Source organism: Ranitomeya variabilis, chromosome 3 (assembly GCF_051348905.1).
Source record: "Ranitomeya variabilis isolate aRanVar5 chromosome 3, aRanVar5.hap1, whole genome shotgun sequence".
NCBI classification, from domain to species: Eukaryota; Metazoa; Chordata; class Amphibia; order Anura; family Dendrobatidae; genus Ranitomeya; species Ranitomeya variabilis.
In genome coordinates this window covers 312,002,500-312,022,910 of record NC_135234.1, presented here as the reverse complement: position 1 = coordinate 312,022,910, position 20,411 = coordinate 312,002,500, and the positions used below count along the sequence as shown (strand labels likewise).

The window sequence follows — 20,411 nt, the reverse complement described above, 5'->3', positions numbered from 1 at the left end:
AAGTGCGGCTCCGGCTATAATGGATACAGCACCCCTGCAGCCAGCACAGCGGAGGGCTGACTCCGCCCACTCGTGTCACTGGTCACATGGTGGTGACATCATCAAAGGTCCTGGAGCTCTGCTGGGATCTATATCTACCCTCACCTGAGCTGCAGAGCACGGAGCCCCCATGGCCGGTATATTGGGGGAATACAGGGATGTGTGGAGCCCCATGGTGGTATATTGGGGGTATGCACGGGAGCACGGAGCCCCCATGGCCGGTATGTTGGCGGTATAAGTAAGTTGTTGTGCCAGCTGCGTCACTGGTGCAGACTGCGCAGGCGCGGTGCGTCGCGCTTGCGCAGTCTATAAAGGCTTTGGACAGAGTGACGCTCCCACCATTATATTATAGATATATATGTCAGTGAGACACATATATAGATATACTAGATGGTAGCCGGATTCTAACGCATCGGGTATTCTAGAATATGTATGTAGTTTATTTATGAAGATTTTAGAATAATACATTGAATACACAGGACTCGGCCAACCGCGACCAATTAGCGAAGCGTGGTCCAAATCCCACGCCAATTCGCAGCCGGACTGTGCCTGTCGCTGATTGTTTGCGGCCGGCCACGTAGTATATAACAACCCACGTAGTAAATAGCACAGCCACGTACTACATAGCACAGCCACGTAGTATATTGCACAGCCACGTAGTATATAGAACAGCCACGTAGCATATAGCACAGCCAACGGAGTATATAGCACAGCCACGTAGTATATAACACAGCCCACGGAGTATATAGCAGAGCCCACGGAGTGTATAACAGCCCACATAGCATATAAAACAGCCACGTAGTTTATACCAGCCCACGTAGCATATAACACAGCTCACATAGTATATAACAGCCCACACTCGCAGTATATAACACAGCCCATGGAGTGTATAATACAGCCCACATAGTATATAGCACAGCCCACGTAGTATATAGCACAGCCCACGTAGTATATAACAGCCCATGTAGTGTACAGTATAATACAGCCCACATAGTATATAGCACAGCCCACGTAGTATATTGCACAGCCATGTAGTATATTGCACAGCCCACATAGTATATTGCACAGCCCGCATAGTATATAGCAATGTGGGCATCATAACCCTGTTAAAAAAAAAGAATTAAAATAAAAAATAGTGATATACTCACCTTCCGTTGGCCCCCGGATCCAGGCGAAGCGTTTACCGATGCTCCTTGCGCGCTCCGGTCCCAAGAGTGCATTGCGGTCTCGCAAGATGATGACGTAGTGGTCTTGCCTGTTCTGGATCCGAGGGGCCGACGGACGGTGAGTATACAACTGTTTTTTATTTTTTTTATTATTTTTAACATTAGATCTTTTTACTGTTGATGCTGCATAGGCAGCATCAATAGTAAAAAGTTGGTCACACAGGGTTAATAGCAGCGGTAACGGTAAAATCATTGCAGAACCTGACATGATATGACACATGGTTTACGCACAGTAAAAGATTGCATATCCGTTAGATTTTCTTATGTCCCTCACTAATAATGTTAGTAGTGTGTGTGTGTAACATTTTGGAGCTGTAGGGGTTAAATTAAAAGATTAATTCACGGGAAAAACTGGCGTGGGCTCACGCGCAATTTTCTCCGCCAGAGTGGGACAGCCAGTGACTGAGGGCAGATATTAATAGCCTAGAGAGGGACCATGGTTACTGCCCCCCCCCCCGGCTAAAAACATCTGCCCCCAGCCACCCCAGAAAAGGCGCATCTGTAAGATGCATCTTTTCCGGCCCTTAGCCTCTCTCTTCCCTGTAGCAGTGGCATATGGGGTAATAAGGGGTTAATGTCGGGTTCTGCAATGATTTTACAGAACCCGACAATTGAATTACCGGCTTTTCTGCTATCTCTCTATGAAATAAAAAAATATATATACTGTATGTGTCTCACTGACATACTGTATATATATATATATATATATATATATATATATATATATATATATATAACACACCTATACTATGTGTATATTTCTATTCTATTGTAACCTGCCAGTGTGATTTTACTGTAAGCGCACAGGAATTGCTGGCTTTTCTATCTATCCATTTATCTATCTATCACACACATATATACTGTATATATGTGTGTCTGTTTTCAAGAATATTTCATTTTAAAATGGTGTGTAAAAGAACTGCTGTATGTAAAAGCTCATGCTAAAATCGCATTGCATACGGATGTTGCGATAAAAAATCGCATAACACTCACATGATAATCGCATGTTTTTCTTCTGTTTTTTCGGTCCAGAAATCGGACCGTTTTTTTTCTCGCAAATGGTTATGAGGCCTTAAACAGAGGAACTAGTCAGCAAGTAACTGTATAACAAATTGCATATGTGCTTGGGATGGCGGGGGCAAACTGAATTTTTGCCATGGGTGCTGTAAAACGTAGATACACCTTTGAACTCAGCTTATGATTATTAAAAAGGGTCTGCTTTTCTTTTTTTCACAGAAACTTTAATGTTCTTGCAAAACCAGACTCCGCTCTACGGATTCTCTGGGATCTCCAAAGCCCTGATAGAATATTATCTTATACTTTTTTGTTCTGCTAAGCACCAAATACTTTATGGTGAAAATGTTTTAAGCATTGACAGATCAGAGTTATTCATTACAGCCCATTAACACAAATTAAAAACGTGGGGAAGAAATGATGTCTTGTAATGTTATGAAGCTACATGGTAGCGAGTGTATTCATGGGATGGAGAGGGCAACAGGTAATAAAAGCTATGGGTCTTCTTGAAATTATTTCATAATTCCCACTTGGACTAAAAAAGTTAACTAACTAGATGTCAAATACTTTGGTTGCTAATATCTCTGCAATGGAGAGGCAAAATAATTAGAAAAACAAACATTTTCTTCTGCTCTGCAGTCATTATTACATTGTGTGTCCAGTTCAATGTGAAAGGTCGTCTTTAAAGCCACAATATTTAAGTGAGATTTCCATTGCATTCTGCTACTTCTCTCTCAAGGATTTGATTTATTCACACCCTTGCGGGGTGACAGTGACTGGACCTCCGTTAAGGCTTTCTACATCATGCAGGTGTACACAACACATAAAATCACATTTTCATGAAATGTAACAGTGGCATGTTACAAATAATGTCCACAGTTTCTAAATGTTCCCTAAGTTTTATGACTTGTTTTATGGCTATGGGGTCATAAAACTGTAAATGTATCTTCATGGCTTGCTCAACAGTTTTTGGAACTCTTCTAAAAGTGTTCTTGAGAAAGGGGTTGGTGGTAACCTTCCTTCCAGAGACAGGTGCAGGTCCCATCTGGTGGGACCCAAATATAACCTACTCCCAAAGACCCCAAGGCTAGGTTCACACTAGCACACCAGCTTTCGGAACTCCTGCAAAAAAAATCCATTCTATGACACATAACAATGGCAACAGATGAGCTCCAACCACCATTAATGGGGTCCGTTTAGTTTCCATTAGGGAAGCCGTTATTTTACTGGAAGAAAAGCATTAGCAAGTGGTTGCCCTATTTCTTTCTGCAAAATACCGGTATTTGCAATGCAGCCTCCAATCCAAATGTAATACTAGCCTAGTATTTCCTACAAAATGAACATTTCACTGCGAGCTGTATTTTTATTTTATTTGTATTTTTTTTATATAGGTCTTACTGCACACATTGAAGTCGTCCGAGTTGTATATGACCCGAAAGTGATCAGTTATAAATCATTGCTGAAATTGTTCTGGGAAAATCACAACCCAACAGACGGTATGATATGTATTAATAGGTGGTTTTCTAAAACCTAGATGAATATTTTATAATAAATAGATATTTTATATTTTATATACTTGGAATATGTGGGAGCCCTAAGGCTATGTGCACACGTTGCGGATTTTGCTGCAGATCTGCAGCGGATTGGCCGCTGCGGATTGGCCCTGCGGATTCACAGCAGTTTTCCATGCGTTGTACAGTACCATGTAAACGTATGGAAAACGAAATCCGCAGTGCACATGCTGCGGAAAATACCACGCGGAAACGCTGCGTTGTTTATTCCGCAGCATGTCAATTCTTTGTGTGGATTCTGCAGCTGTTTACACCTGCTCCATAATAGGAATCCACAGGTGTAAAACCGCAGGTGGAATCCACACAAAAACCGCAGGAAATCCACAGTAACTCCGCAGGTAATCCGCAGTGCGTTTTACTTGCGGATTTTGCAAAAACGGTGCGGAAAAATCCGCACACGAATCTGCAACGTGTGCACGCAGCCTAAAGCTGGGGAGCAGATATCATCTCAAATACAATTCGGTCAAAGTTTATGATCACCTTCGAACACAATTTCTAATAAAACATTAAAGAATTAACCTACATAAGAAATTGAGTAACATTGTACATACAGTACGATATATGCCTTTACTAATACTATGAGTTACAGCCTGTGTTAATATTCAGTGTTGTGTCCACAATTTTGCTGATTTAGGAAAATGTAACTGTCTCTAACCTTCTCATCCTAAACTGTGCTCATCCTAAAAGCGTGTTGATGGTTTCCAGTAAACACCAGCAGAATTATGAATACAGCTCTGAAGTACAATACATGTTAACTACCAGATAAGTAATACAATATATTTACCGTACATCTTTTTATATAAACTGTCTGAATATAAGAGTGAATGGTGAAAATACCATGTAACCCCTTTCCAAACTTGGGCATAATAGTACGCCAATGTCTGACTCCGGCACTGAGCCTGCACCTTTCCAGGCACATGTCAGCTGATATATACAACTGACATGTGCCTGAATCAGCTGTAGGTGGAATTGTGATCCAGACACGGCTGTTAACTAGTTAAATGCCGCTGTCAAATTCTGAACGGACCGTATTGTCTTACGCTGAGTGTGACTCCAGCCTTACCAGAAACGCATCGTAAATCCCACCCATCGGTGACTCCGTCACATGATCGCGGGTCACCGATGGGTCAGCATGATAACCAGAGCTTGGCATTGGTTGTCATTGCCAGATTGATGGCACTCATAGCAAGTAAGCATTCTGCTACACACAGGCGATCTGATCATCGCCTGTGTGTAGCAGAGGAGATCAAAGTAGTTCAGCTTCTAGTCTCCCATGGTGACTATTGAAGCATGCCAAATGTAAAAAAAAATGTTTTTAAAAATATTTAAAAAATATATAAAAAAGTTAGAATGACCCCCATTCACCCCATTCAAAATAAAACAATAAAAAAAAAAAAAACATACACATATTTGGTATTGCCGTGTTCAGAATCACCCGATCCATCAATATAAAAAAATTATCCAGATCGTTAAATGGCATAATGAGAAAAAAAAAAAACTTCAGAATTACAATTTTTTTTTGTCACTGCTGCATTGCAGTAAAATGCAATAATGGGCGATCAAAAGATTGTACACTAAAGTGGTATCAATAAAAACGGCATGTTGACTCGCAAAAAATAAGCCCTCACCCAGCCCCAGATCATGAAAAATGGAGACACTACAGGTCTTGGAATATGGCGCAATTTTTATTTTTTATTTTTTTTAACCACTTAAATAAAAAAGAACCTTTACATGTTTGGTGTCAATGAACTCATAATGACCTGGAGACGCATAATGGCAGGTCAGTTTTGGCTTACCTGAAAATGTCATAGGTAATTACATGGTACAGGTTTAAAGCCATAAAGGTGAAATAAAAAAGGGATACGTTATTAAACAACTGATTTAGACAGACCCTTGGCTTACTATATATGGAAAGAGAGTAATTTATAGATCCTGGAGTGTTTTGGCACTACTGTCTGGCAGAGCATGTTATGATTCTAATTTTAGAGCAGGTTAGATATTTCTTACTAGACTGTGATAAGAAGTAAGAATAACCATGACAATATAATCCTTTTCCATAAAAGTATCACTCCATCTGTCAATTCAGGAATGAAGCAAGAAAAAGACATAGGTACTCAGTACCGCTCTGTGATATTCACCTACAGCGATCAACAGAGGGAAGCAGCTCTTCAGTCAATAGACAGCTACCAAAAGGTAAATATTCAACAGAATTCAATTCCAACTCCCAAGTAACATTCCATCTATATATATATATAATCGTCTAAGGGTATGGCTCCACGGTACGGTTTGCCGGCGGGATCGCCGCAGCGGCGAAGCCGCTCGGCGCTAAGCCCCGCCCCCTTTCTGGGACGCGATGATGCCGGATGTGTACAGTACACATCCGGGATCATCGCACCCCTCGCCATAGGGCCCTGTGATATGCCTTGCGGGGACGCTGCGTCCCCGCAAGGTGTACGGACATGCTGCGATCTGAAAAGACGCGCAGCATATCCGGAGTCGCAGGGCCGCCGCGTGCGGGTTTCCACGCATAGTGGAGACAGGATTTCATAAAATCCCCTCCACTATGCTGGAACATCTGGACGCTGCTTGTTTGACGCTGCAGCGTCAAACAAGCAGCGTTTACGTACCGTGGAAACATACCCTAAGGGTATGTGTCCACGTTCAGGATTGCTTCAGGCTTTGGTCAGGATTTTATGCAAGTAAAATCCTGACCAAAACTGCACCTGAGGTCACTGGCAGGTCACCTGCGGTGTGCCTGCGTGTTTTGCTCATTGTAGCAACATGCTGCGTTTTGAAAAAACGCACCGCGCATGCGTTTTCGCGGCAAAAACGCATGCGTTTTTTAACGCATAGTGGAGTCGGGATTTCATGAAATCCCCTCCACTATGCTGTAACATCTGGACGCTGCGTTTTTGACGCTGCGGAAAAACGCAGCGTCAAAAACACAGCGTTTCCTGAACGTGGAAACATACCCTAAGGGGTACTTCCGTCTGTTTGTCTGTCTTTCTGTTTGTTGGTCTGTAACAGAAATCCCGCGTCACTGATTGGTTGCGGCCAGGAGGCCGCGACCAATCAGCGACAGGCTTAGTGAGGCCACGAATTGGCCCCTCCCTACTCTCCTCCAGTCAGTGCCCCCTTCCAGTCAGTGCCAGTGTGTCGCCCCATCCCGGACCAACTTTTTACTATTGGTGCAGCTATGCAGCATCAATAGTAAAAAGATATAATGTTAAAAATAATAAAAAATAATAAAAAATAGTGGTATCCTCACCTAGCCGTCCACCGAAGCTGTCCCGCTTCACGCGATGCGGCCGCCAGCTTCCATTCCCAGTGATGCATTGCGAAATTACCCAGATGACTTAGCGGTCTCGCGAGACCGCTACGTCATCTGGCCAATTTCGCAATGCATCACTGGGAACGGAAGCTGGCGGCCGCATCGCGTGAAGCGGGACAGCTTTGGTGCACTCCAGAGGGTGAGTATATAACTATTTTTTATTTTAATTCTTTTTTTAACAGGGATATTGTGCCCACACTGCTATATACTGCGTGGGCTGTGTTATATACTACGTGGGCTGTGTTATATACTACGTGGGCTGTGTTATATACTGCATGGGCTGTGCTATATACTACGTGGGCTGTGTTATATACTACGTGGCTGCTATATACTACATGGCTGCTATATACTATGTGGCTGTGCTATATACTACGTGGGCTGTGTTATATACTACATGGCTGTGCTATATACTACGTGGCTGCTATATACTATGTGGCTGCTATATACTACGTGGCTGTCTGTGTTATATACTACGTGGGCTGTGCTATATACTACGTGGCTGTCTGTTATATACTACGTGGGCTGTGCTATATACTATGTGGCTGCTATATACTACGGGGCTGTGCTATATACTACATGGCTGTGCTATATACTATGTGCCTGTGCAATATACTACGTGGCTGTGCTATATGCTATGTGGCTGTGCTATATGCTACGTGGCTGTGCTATATACTACATGGCTGTGTTATATACTATGTGGGCTGTGTTATATACTACGTGGCTGTGCTCTATACTACGTAACTGTATGTGATGGTGTGATATCCTTTGTGGGTATCATTTTGTGTATATTTCTATTTTACTTATTTTCATGGTGTTGAGTTGTTATTTGCCATCTGATATTCTCCCCTCAGTTCTGTATTGTTATCTCTCCACAGGGTCAGTGAATAATGTTGTTTGCTAATATGCTAATGACATGTTGACCTAGCTTGTTGAAACAATGAGCCCCTGCGACCCACCCCCCTAACCTGTGAATGAGGAGGGAGGTGAGACACAGATTGGTTTGTTTGGAATTATGAAGAGAACACAGCACGTCAGAGAGAGAAAGAAGGGAATATGGACTGTTATCCTCTATGCTGGATTGTTGGACTTTTATCCTGTAACGAAACTGCATTTGTGTTCTGGAATATTTTTATCCTTTGTGTGGTGGACCGTTTATGCGTATATGGACCTTTTGTACTTTTGCCTAAATAAAGGTCTTGGAATTGTTCACTCTTCACTGGCTCTGTTGATTGTGTGATACCGGAGAAGAAACCTGTGACAACTGGTGGCAAGCAGCGGGATCAACAGAGTGTAACCTAATGGAGAACCACACACAGAGTGAGTACAGAAATTGGACTGTACACAGATTACAGGAGAGAGCCAGAGACTTGGGCCTGAACTACCAGGGACTGACTAAAGAGGCCTTAATTGATCTACTGGTGGGTGCTAGCCAGACCACCTACTCCCATATGTCTGAAGGACGAGCACTGGAGACGAGGACCCCCACCCCAAAAAGCCAGTGGGTGGTGTGGCATGAAGAAGAGATGGCGGTTCTGGGCCCAGGCGTCTCTCAGGAGTACAAGGAGGAGGCTGCCCGCCGGGCACAGCGGAGACAAGAAGCAATGGAGCTTGAAAGAGGGAGTAACGCAATGTGGAATGTAAACCCAACGATCCGGGAGCCTGTACGGATCACCCAGACAGTTTAAGTCAAGGGGGGATCGTTTAGGATGTTTGCACATAAGATGTCCCAGGCATGTCGGAGATGGCTGGAAGCAGAAAACGCCTTTACTGTGGAAGATGTTATACAGGCGTTCCTTCTAGAACAATTTCTTGCCAAGTGCCCCGCAGAGGTACGGGAATGGGTCCAGGAGCGCACACCGTGCACAGTGGATAGAGCTGCAGCCCTGGCCGATGAAGCCCTTACTATCTGACCGCAATGGAGGAGGCTTCTGGACAATGAGCCACGGCCTTCTCCCGCGCCCCGTCCCCCTCCGATTATATCTGCCCCTCCACCCAGCCACAGGCCGATGACAATCACAGCTCACAATCCTGGGCCCCAATAGTTCCGACCACGACCTGGGGGTATCACAGAGAGGAGATGTTACCGTGTGGGCAACCTGGACATTTGCAGTCTGGCTGTCCCTCAAGGATTCGGAGGGAGCCCCACGCAGCCCCACCTCGTCCAGTGCATCTTGTGCACTCCATCCCACCTGAGGAAGAGCTACCACCACCCCCACCAGAGTGGACCACTGACCACGGCACCATAGATACCCCTGCTGGAGTGTACGGACTCCGGCCTTTGTCCATCAGAAATACACAGCAATGGCATTGCCACCTGCAGGATGTCTTAATTGATGGATACAAAATGTCGGGATATAGAGACACGGGGGCATTCCTGACTATCGCTGACCCCCGTGTGGTTCGACCCGAGGCAATTCACCAGGGCCCGGGAATTCCCATTGTCCTAGCGGTGGGTGTCCGCATATATATACAGGGAGCTTTGGTACGTTTGAATTTTGGTTTTGGAGAAAAACTGTGTTGGATTGGCGTTATGGGAGGACTTCCTGCAGATATCCTCCTTGGAAATGACATTGGGGCGTTGCAAAGTCATTTTGTGGGAGCAGAAGGTCCGTGGGCCTCTCACTCTTCTGAAAGAACAATTGGAGGGAGATATCGCAGATACTGGAACGCCCATCATTCCCTACATTCTAGTGATCAGAGACTGTCTCGCCCAGCTAGCTACCTTGGCTAATGAACATCAGCGAATGGCCCAGTCCAGACAAAAAACCTAGTATGACCATAAAGCAGGACCCAGGAATTTATGGACAAGTGCTCATGATTATTGCAACCCCTGCCACTGTACAAGGAACTATAAACAGTGGAGCAAAGTGGACTAAAGTGAGCAGGCCAGAGGTCTGTGTAGACCTAATGGCGTGCTCACTTAATATGAGGGGGGAGAGGTTGTGATGGTGTGATATACTTTGTGGGTATCATTTTGTGTATATTTCTATTTTACTTATTTTCATGGTGTTGAGTTGTTATTTGCCATCTGGTATTCTCCCCCCAGATCTGTATTGTTATCTCTCCACAGGGTCAGTGAATAATGTTGTTTGCTAATATGCTAATGACATGTTGACCTAGCTTGTTGAAACAATGAGCCCCTGCGACCCACCCCCCTAACTTGTGAATGAGGAGGGAGGTGAGACACAGATCGGTTTGTTTGGAACTATGAAGAGAACACAGCATGTCAGAGAGAGAAAGAAGGGAATATGGACTGTTATCCTCTATGCTGGATTATTGGACTTTTATCCTGTAACGGAACTGCATTTGTGTTCTGGAATATTTTTATCCTTTGTGTGGTGGACCGTTTATGCGTATATGGACCTTTCGTACTTTTGCCTAAATAAAGGTCTTGGAATTGTTCACTCTTCACTGGCTCTGTTGATTGTGTGATACCGGAGAAGGAACCTGTGACAACTGGTGGCAAGCAACGGGATCAACAGAGTGTAACCTAATGGAGAACCACACACAGAGTGAGTACAGAAATTGGACTGTATCCAGTTTACAGGGGAGAGCCAGAGACTTGGGCCTGAACTACCAGGGACTGACTAAAGAGGCCTTAATTGATCTACCAGTGGGTGGTGTGGTATGAAGAAGAGATGGTGGTTCTGGGCCCAGGCGTCTCTCAGGAGTACAAGGAGGAGGCTGCCCGCCGGGCACAGCGGAGACAAGAAGCAATGGAGCTTGAAAGAGGGAGTAACGCAATGTGGAATGTAAACCCAACGATCCGGGAGCCTGTACGGATCACCCGGACAGACTTTAAGCCATTTGATGAGGCTTCCGGAGATGTGGAGGGGTTCTTCAAGGACTTTGAGCAGCAGTGTGCTGTGATGGAGGTGCTTCACTCTGGCTGGATGCATTTGTTAGTGGGACTCCTGAACGGTAGCCTGGCTTACCGAACCATTGACTCACAGCGGAATCGGGATCATAACATTGTAAAGCAGACTATCCTGGATTACCATGCTATCACCCCAGACTCATATAGGGCCAAGTTCCGAGACCTCCCATGCGCCCGGCTGGCCGTGACCAATCAGCAATATTTGCGCGGAATTTAACCCCCACTCACAGCGCGACGTACATACAGACATATTTTAGAATACCCCATGCGTTCGAATCGGGCCACCATCTAGTAAATTAGAATGCCGATGGATTGCTTCATTGTCATACTGGCCTGCCACCAGCAGAGGGCACTCATGAATAGGGTTATCTTAAGAAAGAAGTCAAACTAGTCTGCATTTAGCTACAATATTACCCTACACACTTGGCAATGCCCAGAGATGCCTACTTAGCAAATATGTCAAATAATGCTTAACAGACTGCCACAGAAAAGCAAAAAAAAACACAAAAAAGTCTTGTTAATATCTCATGAAGTGCTCAACCATATCACCCAACCAATTTTATTTTCCTGATGTCAGCACACTCACTAATTGCGAAATCCCTCGAAAATTGGCACAGATTCATAAGAGCGTGCTCGAGTTTACTAACTTCATTATTCTTTTGCAAAATTGACGCTCTCGTTCACAAAAGGAAAATTAAATTGTGAGCCCAATGGGTTCAGAGGCATAGTGTATACTTTGTACAAATCTATGGAATATGTTGGCGCCATGATAAATTACAGCTGCACATAGTTCACTTCATGCTTTACAACACAACCATAGTACGCCAAGAGTCACACCGTGTTCTAGCATATGAACACCATGCCTGCAGGTGTGTGCTACAGAAATGCTGCCAGACTTCAGGGAACGTCATACACAGCCCTAAGTACTGATAAAAACTGTGAGCATATCATCATGCACATGGGATAAGACCTAGCCCGTGCTGCCCACTGTACCTCCCTACAGCCTGAATTATTGTACTTTATGGCTGCAATACATATGTAAAATCTGAAAATGTCATACTTTATGAGAAGTGGAGCACTTTTCTGTTTCTGAGACATGGAGGGGTGCAGGTGTTGTGATTGTAATACAGGCAAAAAAATTACAACTGTCTAAGGCTGGGTTCACACTACATTATGGCCGTCCGTTAGACGGACTACGTTACACCGCGGTATAAACGCGGTGTAACGTAGTCCGTAAAGGCCGCCATTAATTCCTGTCGGACGCATCGCTAGCGCACGCCCACAATGGGTGTGCGCTAGGGATGTGCCGTCATTGCGTGACGGACCCTGAGACGCGGGCTGCAGCGTTTCCAGGTCCGTCACTGCTAGCGCAGATAGAGCTAGCAGATGCTCTATCTGCGCTAGCGTGCTGCCATACCGGCACTTGCGTTTACAGCAGCCCATTACCGTATGTGTTGAACGGGCTGCTGTAAACGCAATGTGAACCTGGCCTAAGGCTGCCGTCACACTAGCAGTATTTGGTCAGTATTTTACATCATTATTTGTAAGCCAAAACCAGGGGTGGGTGATAAATGCAGAAGTGGTGCATATGTTTCTATTAGGCCATGTTCACACTTTGCGTTTTTTACCGCGGCGATTTTGATGCTGCGGGTCCGCAGCAGTTTCCATAGCGTTTCCATTTACATGTAAACCCTATGGAAACCGCAAACCGCTGTGCACAGAAACGCAGAAACGCAGCGGTTTAAAACCCGCAGCATGTCACTTCTTTGTGCAGAATCGCTGCGATTCTGCACCCATAGGAATGCATTGAACCGCTTACTTCCCGCATGGGGCTGTGCCCACGTTGCGGGAAGTAAGCGGTTAATGTGCGGGTGGTACTCGGGGTGGAGGAGAGGAGACTCTCCTCCAGGCCCTGGGAACCATATTTGGGTTAAAAAAAAAGAATAAAAATAAAAAATCATGTTATACTCACCTCTCAGCGCTGCACGCGGCCGGCCGGTCAGAGTTGCTGTGCGAACAGGACCTGCGGTGACGTCGCGGTCACATGACCGTGATGACGCCCGGGTCACATGACCGTGACGTCACGAAGGTCCTTCTCGCCCAGCATCTTTGGAACCAGAGCGCCGCGTGCAGCGCCGAGGAGATCCGGACATCGGAGGGTGAGTATAACCAATTTTTATTATTTTTAACATTACTATTGATGCTGCATATTGCTGCATATGCAGCATCAATAGTATAGGAGTAATCCCGCAGCGGAAACCGCGGAACAAACCGCGATAAATCTGCAGGGATAACCGCAGCGGTTTTGCCCTGCAGATTTATCAATTCCGCTGCGGGAGAACCCGCAGAGGGACGCCGCAAAGTGTGAACGTGGCCTTATACTTTTCCTCTATTTGTTCCACTCCTGGTTTTGGCTTACAAATACTGATGTAAATACTGACCAAATACTGCTAGTGTGACGGCAGCCTAAAAGAAACCTAAGGCTTGATTCATTCATGTATTTTTGGTGCATTTTTTGGGTACCCAGGAGACAGAAACAATAGAAGAGAAAGGCCCCTTTCACACATCAGTTTTTTGCCGTCAGTCAGATTGTGAAAAACTGATGCAAAGGATTAATTTTTTCGACGGATCCAACTAGCGGATCCGGTGAAAAAACGGATCCGTCGCATCAGTTTTTCATCCATTTCTTCAGTTTTTTCTTCCATTTTACGACAGATCCGTTTTTTTAAAACGCTAATGGGAGGCTCCCAAATGTTATTGGCTACTGAAAACCTATATATATACAGTGCTTCTACAGCCCATCTTTTACAGGTTGTAGAGCAAGTGGCAAAAATGGAAGGTGTGATTGCGAACATTGTGAAGATCTATGTGGATTTTACTTTTGAGGCGAATCATTTGGAAGCGGTCATTCTTGAAAAGGAGTGAGAAAGACAGTGCATCATGAAACTGCGCGGGCATCGGTTTTGGATTCACCCAATCACTGCACTGAGAATGACACGTGGGGTGTATTCTACATTGGAGCATGCTCAGTTAAAAAAACCGGAATCCTTTGCCGAATTCCATCATTTAACGGATCCGGCGCCCATAGGCTTCCATTTGAGCAAACGATGGACGGCACCGGATCCGTCGCTGTCTGATTTTTCGACGTAAACAAAAAATGTTACTTTGTCCATCGTCTCTGGCCGCCAGATAAACAATTTACGACCGATCTGGCGAATGATGGATGAAACATAAGGTCGCTAATACAAGTCTATGAGAAAAAAAACGATCCGGCGGCATTAGTCGCCGGATCCCTTTTTTTCAAAATTCGACGGATTGCGACTGATAGCAAAAAACTGATGTATGAAAGGGGCCAAAGGCTCTTCATTGAGATTTACTAACACATTATAATAAATAGGTGCCTTCAGATAAAGGATGACAACTTTACTTACACATGTAAAGGTACAATTCGAGCATTTGCGGCGCGCCCCCACACCGCCGCAGGGCCGAGGGGTACCCGGAGCCGGGCCTCTAGTTCTCAGTCTCGGGGTTGTCACGGTGGCTAGACCCGGTCCGTGGCCCTGTCCGTCAGTGGGGGACGTCCGGTGTAATAGGTGGTAGTAATGGTAGCGATGGAGCGGTGCGGTTGTGGGGTGTAAGTCGCGGTAAATAACGAGGACACCAGGTTGCAGTCTCTTTACCTCTTTACTGGAGATCTCTGAGTCCTCAGTCCAGAACACGGTTCACCAGGCTACGCAAGTCCGGCCGGTCCAATGGCACCTCCAGAGTTCTCCTCTCAGGTGGAAATCTGTGCCTTCCTTCTAGCGCTATGTGTTGTAGTCCTTCCCTGCTGTGCTCACGGAAAGTAACCCCACAACGGTTGTGTCTGTTTCTTAAGTTCCCTCACAACTCGATTTGATGTTCCTCTGTAATCCACCCCTTCCCTGTATTCAGGTTGGAATGGCACCCGTTTGTCAGGTAGGCCTGGAGTTCTTCCGGGACCCTAGAGTCGCCCCTCTCCCGCAATTGCCCCCCAAGACTTCATAGGTGATATGTGGTAGACAGCCCGCCTGAGACCGACTGTCCTGCCGCTGTTTGGAGTATGGCTTGAAGCTGTATTCTAATCCACTCCCTCGGCGTTCCGGCCACCGGTATTGCGCCTCAGCAGGGTGCTGCCTCTTTCAACAAAACCCCTGCTGGTATTCTCCTTCTGCTTGATCTCGTTTCTCACTCAGCACAATCTATCTCGCTTCTAGTCCTTTCTTGAGTCCCGCCGCTTCCAGGAGCCTGCGCGGACCCGTTACGTTCTTTCAATGCCAAGCCTCTGCCAGGATCCCACCCCTGGCAGAGACCCTACAGTCTCTCCCTTCACAACACCCCCTGCCACAGGGTGTTGCTCCGTTCAATCCCGTCAGCGTTCTGTCTAACTTCCTGCCTGACCCCCAGTTTACCCACTATGGTGGGGAGTGGCCTAATGAATAGCATCCTTAGCTCCCCCCGGAGGCCCAGCTGTGAAACATATTGGTGTCTGTGATACCTGATTGGAGGAACTCCTTCGGTGCCATCGAACATACCATGGCTCCCCTTAGCGGCGAAGCCACAGCACTGCAACGACCAGGACTCTGGGGCGCTGCACTCCCCCCTGGTTAAACACAGTACTCCGGGACTGGGAAGAAAAACAACAATACAGATTAGCAAAAAGACATACAATTTTGTTGAGTGCAAAACGATAAGTATACTTGAACAGGCTTCCCTTTATGGGAGGTGAGGACACTTTTAACGTTACAAACATGGTCAACATTATAAATTACAGGCTATGCATAACTCCTGTTACCCAACCGGGTATTCTACTTAGTGCAAATTCTGGAACAATAAATTAACATTGCCTTTAAGAAACATACACTCTTAGTTTACCAAAGGCCTTCCGATAATCACATTACAGGGTAAGGTAACTTCACATTCTCCTACTTTGAACCTGCAGGACCGCCTGTCCCTATGGCACCAGACCTACTGCCTCTCCTTTCTTTTACAGGACCGCCCCGTTCAGCCAGGGCCTACTGCCTTTCGCTACTATACATAGTATAGACATAACATTCCTTTCGTTTAAAGAACTCTGAGCCCGCTCTACTCGGCTCCTTTAAGGACTCACTCTCTAACCCCTACGGGTTCGCCTTCTGTCCTTAGTAACAAAGTAACTTTCTATGGGGACGCAGGGTTGACCTTCTATCCTCACCTTCATCATTACTTCCTTACTTTCAGCTATGCAGATCTCTATCTCTACCCCTACGGGCTCTCTGCATCTTTTCTTTCTGCAAAACATTATTTAGATTTCACATTTCAACAAATTCAACACATATAACTTAGCATGTAAAACAGTTACATTTCTTTTTCAAGCTTCATTATCACATTACTGTTCTGCAACAGTATCTTTCTCAAGTTCAATTTCACACATCCCCTTTAAGAGGGGACCAAGTCTTTCTGAGGTAGCTCGTCTTCTCAGCCTACCAGCCCACGCAAAGGTTCCGGTATGGTATCTTCGCAAAGTGTCTTTAACTAGAACCTGTAGGAAAGGTATCTTCACAAAGTGTCTTTGGCTCAAACCAATAGGGCAAATATCTTCGCAAAGTGTCTTTGGCTAAAACCAGTAGGGAGCACCTTTAAGAAGGTGCAAACTATTTACAAAAGAAAGTTCGAATCATGCACAGTCCATGATTTCTGCAGTTTGTGTAACTTTAAAACTTGTATAAACTTCAGGAAAACAACAGTGACCCCGGGTCAACAAAGGGGTCACCTTTAACCCTGAACGGGTCTAGCAGCAACTTGGAAGAACAGTAACTATGTACATTTAGCAGTAATATTACTTTACCGTTGAGATGTGGCCGGGGGTCTTCTCTCCGGCCTCACCAAACCAACAGATCGTTCTGGTGAGCCAGGGCGTCGTTCCGGTCCCAGCAGTGCCAGAATCCCCCGCTGGGAGATCCTCGTTGTCGGCAACCGTACACGTTCCCCCGGGGCACGGTGAGGTCGAGCTTCTGATGGTTCCGCGGGACCGGGCTCTGCAGCTTTCCTCGCCGGAGTATCGTCTTCCGGTGCCCCTGCAGCAGCCTGGAGGGCAACGCATCGCTGCACGCCTCGGGCTATCCAGCCCGTCTCACCCGCGGCCCTCCTCCACCGCGTGTAGGTGACAGCATCACCTGGCTCTAAGTTGCAATCGAACCTCCCGCTGCTTGGTTCCACCTCTATCCGATCCACACGGACCTGTAGTGGCTCCCCAATCTCCTGGATTATTCCCCGTCCAGACTGGGGATTGAAGGCCACCACTACACCCCAGTGCAACGGTGGGATCTCTGGGGGGCTTACCAGGTCAATCTGCTCGGCGGGCTGGGGCCGGCTCCGCCAGGCTGCCATCAGACGCCGGAAGTGTTCCGCATCCGGAATTATTTTCAAGTCCGGCGTCGGTGGTGTATCTTCGGACGCGGCCAGGTGGGAAGGAGCAGGGGACACTGGGGACAGGCGGATTTCTGTTGGCTGCCCCATCCGAGCTAGCACACGGGTGTCATTCTTTAGGCGGCGTGCCAGCTGTCGGGTCTCGGCTGCAGCCGCACACTCCGCGGACATCGGCGGAGGGGGTCGTCCCATCGGTGGCCCTGCCAAGGCCGAACCCCGCAATGTGGGCGCCCCTGAGGCTACCTCAGGCTGCGTATCCTCAGGCCGAGCCGGGTCAGCTCCGCGTGGTACTCTGAATGTCGCCATCTTTTTCTCCTCTTCCGCGTCGTCTTCCCGCGGTCTCTTCCGTGGGCGGCCCCGTCCCCATGGTCTCCACCCTCCGGCCAGAATCAGGAGGCGGACCTCGGCAGTTGACGGGCACGTCCTCAGGACACAAAAATACTTAGACTGGGCGGCCATTATTCTTCGCGCTCTCCAGCTCGTCTACGCCCACTCCACGCCCCTCTTCTCTTCCTGCGCTTTCCTCAGCGCTGCAATGGCGGCGGATTTTGTCGGCAACTGGCGCAGCACAGTCTTTGTAATAAAGTACAGTCCAAGCACAACAAATCACAGTCTCTAGGCACACATGACCTGATTCTTCAGGCTTAAGTAGATCCTGTTCGTGACGCCAAGTTTGCGGCGCGCCCCCACACCGCCGCAGGGCCGAGGGGTACCCGGAGCCGGGCCTCTAGTTCTCAGTCTCGGGGTTGTCACGGTGGCTAGACCCGGTCCGTGGCCCTGTCCGTCAGTGGGGGACGTCCGGTGTAATAGGTGGTAGTAATGGTAGCGATGGAGCGGTGCGGTTGTGGGGTGTAAGTCGCGGTAAATAACGAGGACACCAGGTTGCAGTCTCTTTACCTCTTTACTGGAGATCTCTGAGTCCTCAGTCCAGAACACGGTTCACCAGGCTACGCAAGTCCGGCCGGTCCAATGGCACCTCCAGAGTTCTCCTCTCAGGTGGAAATCTGTGCCTTCCTTCTAGCGCTATGTGTTGTAGTCCTTCCCTGCTGTGCTCACGGAAAGTAACCCCACAACGGTTGTGTCTGTTTCTTAAGTTCCCTCACAACTCGATTTGATGTTCCTCTGTAATCCACCCCTTCCCTGTATTCAGGTTGGAATGGCACCCGTTTGTCAGGTAGGCCTGGAGTTCTTCCGGGACCCTAGAGTCGCCCCTCTCCCGCAATTGCCCCCCAAGACTTCATAGGTGATATGTGGTAGACAGCCCGCCTTAGACCGACTGTCCTGCCGCTGTTTGGAGTATGGCTTGAAGCTGTATTCTAATCCACTCCCTCGGCGTTCCGGCCACCGGTATTGCGCCTCAGCAGGGTGCTGCCTCTTTCAACAAAACCCCTGCTGGTATTCTCCTTCTGCTTGATCTCGTTTCTCACTCAGCACAATCTATCTCGCTTCTAGTCCTTTCTTGAGTCCCGCCGCTTCCAGGAGCCTGCGCGGACCCGTTACGTTCTTTCAATGCCAAGCCTCTGCCAGGATCCCACCCCTGGCAGAGACCCTACAGTCTCTCCCTTCACAACACCCCCTGCCACAGGGTGTTGCTCCGTTCAATCCCGTCAGCGTTCTGTCTAACTTCCTGCCTGACCCCCAGTTTACCCACTATGGTGGGGAGTGGCCTAATGAATAGCACCCTTAGCTCCCCCCGGAGGCCCAGCTGTGAAACATATTGGTGTCTGTGATACCTGATTGGAGGAACTCCTTCGGTGCCATCGAACGTACCATGGCTCCCCTTAGCGGCGAAGCCACAGCACTGCAACGACCAGGACTCTGGGGCGCTGCACTTTCCTAGGATTGCTAGTATATAGATAATCGTGCAGCATAAACATGCTGCCAATTACCCGACTAACAACCAAAACGCTTGTCAGATTAAATTATATTGAAGCTGAGCTATAAAAATAAAATTATCATTCTCGGCAGCACATTGTCCTGTGGAAACAGTACACGTGCTACTGAGAACAACGACAATTCATATACACAGAACAGTCTGCTACTAATTGCTCAGAGATGCGGTCTGTCTGTCCGAATAGGCCACTATATGACCATCAGTAACCAGGTATTCTAAACGAGCCCAAAGGCTACGTGGCCACATTGCATCAGCTGCATGCAGCCAAAACCATGTATGAGATGGATTGTGAATTGGGCCAAAAGATTGTCGTTTTCCCCACAAAACTATGTGGTCATTAACAATCATATTTTCAGGTAAAACTGCCCAGTAAATAAACAGGAAACCCTTGCCCATAAGATTTAGGTTTGGTTTAGCCGTATGTTGCCGACTGTTGTGTTACATAACATCAGTAAAGACCACGCAGTTAACAATTGTGAGGAACATCCGTCATTGGTGCAAAATTGGAACAGAAAGCAAGGTGCAGATATATACGGTACATATGATGATTCCTGTCTTCTGTCCACAGGAGCTTAAACATTGTAACTTGGGAGCCATCACCACTGAGATCCTCCCCGTTCCAGAGTTTTATTATGCTGAGGATTACCACCAACAATATCTGCAGAAAATCCCAGATGGCTATTGTGGGCTGAAAGGAACTGGAGTGTCCTGTGTGCTGTGAACGCCTGGATGCTATTCTTCCCAGCACAGTTTAGACATGTGATGTTAATAAAGCTCATATACATCTGCCGATAGGTCTGTACATTCTGACTTTTCACATTAACTCACCATAAACCGTGACATGTATGGATCTAACATCACTGTCCATTCCACATCATGTGGCTAAATCCAATACAGGGGATAACCATACATGTCTATATAGTCAATGCCTGAGCGGATTAATGGTGCATGCACCTTACTGGTCCAATATTTTCAGCAAGACTGAACTGGCCATTTACATATAGCGATATGTTGCTGAAAACGTACAAATCAA

At 46.8% G+C, this 20,411-nt stretch overlaps 1 protein-coding gene across 2 annotated transcripts in view; it reads left to right on the top strand.

Annotated features, from left to right (window-relative positions):
• Nucleotides 1–20,168, top strand: part of LOC143815896 (peptide methionine sulfoxide reductase MsrA-like) — a 110,529-nt gene extending 90,361 nt beyond the window's left edge. For both annotated transcript variants that reach the window (XM_077295642.1, XM_077295641.1), the window contains 3 exons: nt 3,671–3,775; nt 5,937–6,043; nt 19,947–20,168. In XM_077295642.1, the coding sequence (XP_077151757.1) occupies nt 3,671–3,775; nt 5,937–6,043; nt 19,947–20,099 (365 nt within the window). In that variant the 3' untranslated portion in view covers nt 20,100–20,168. The remainder of the gene's footprint in view (nt 1–3,670; nt 3,776–5,936; nt 6,044–19,946) is intronic.
• Nucleotides 20,169–20,411: the final 243 nt, after the last annotated feature.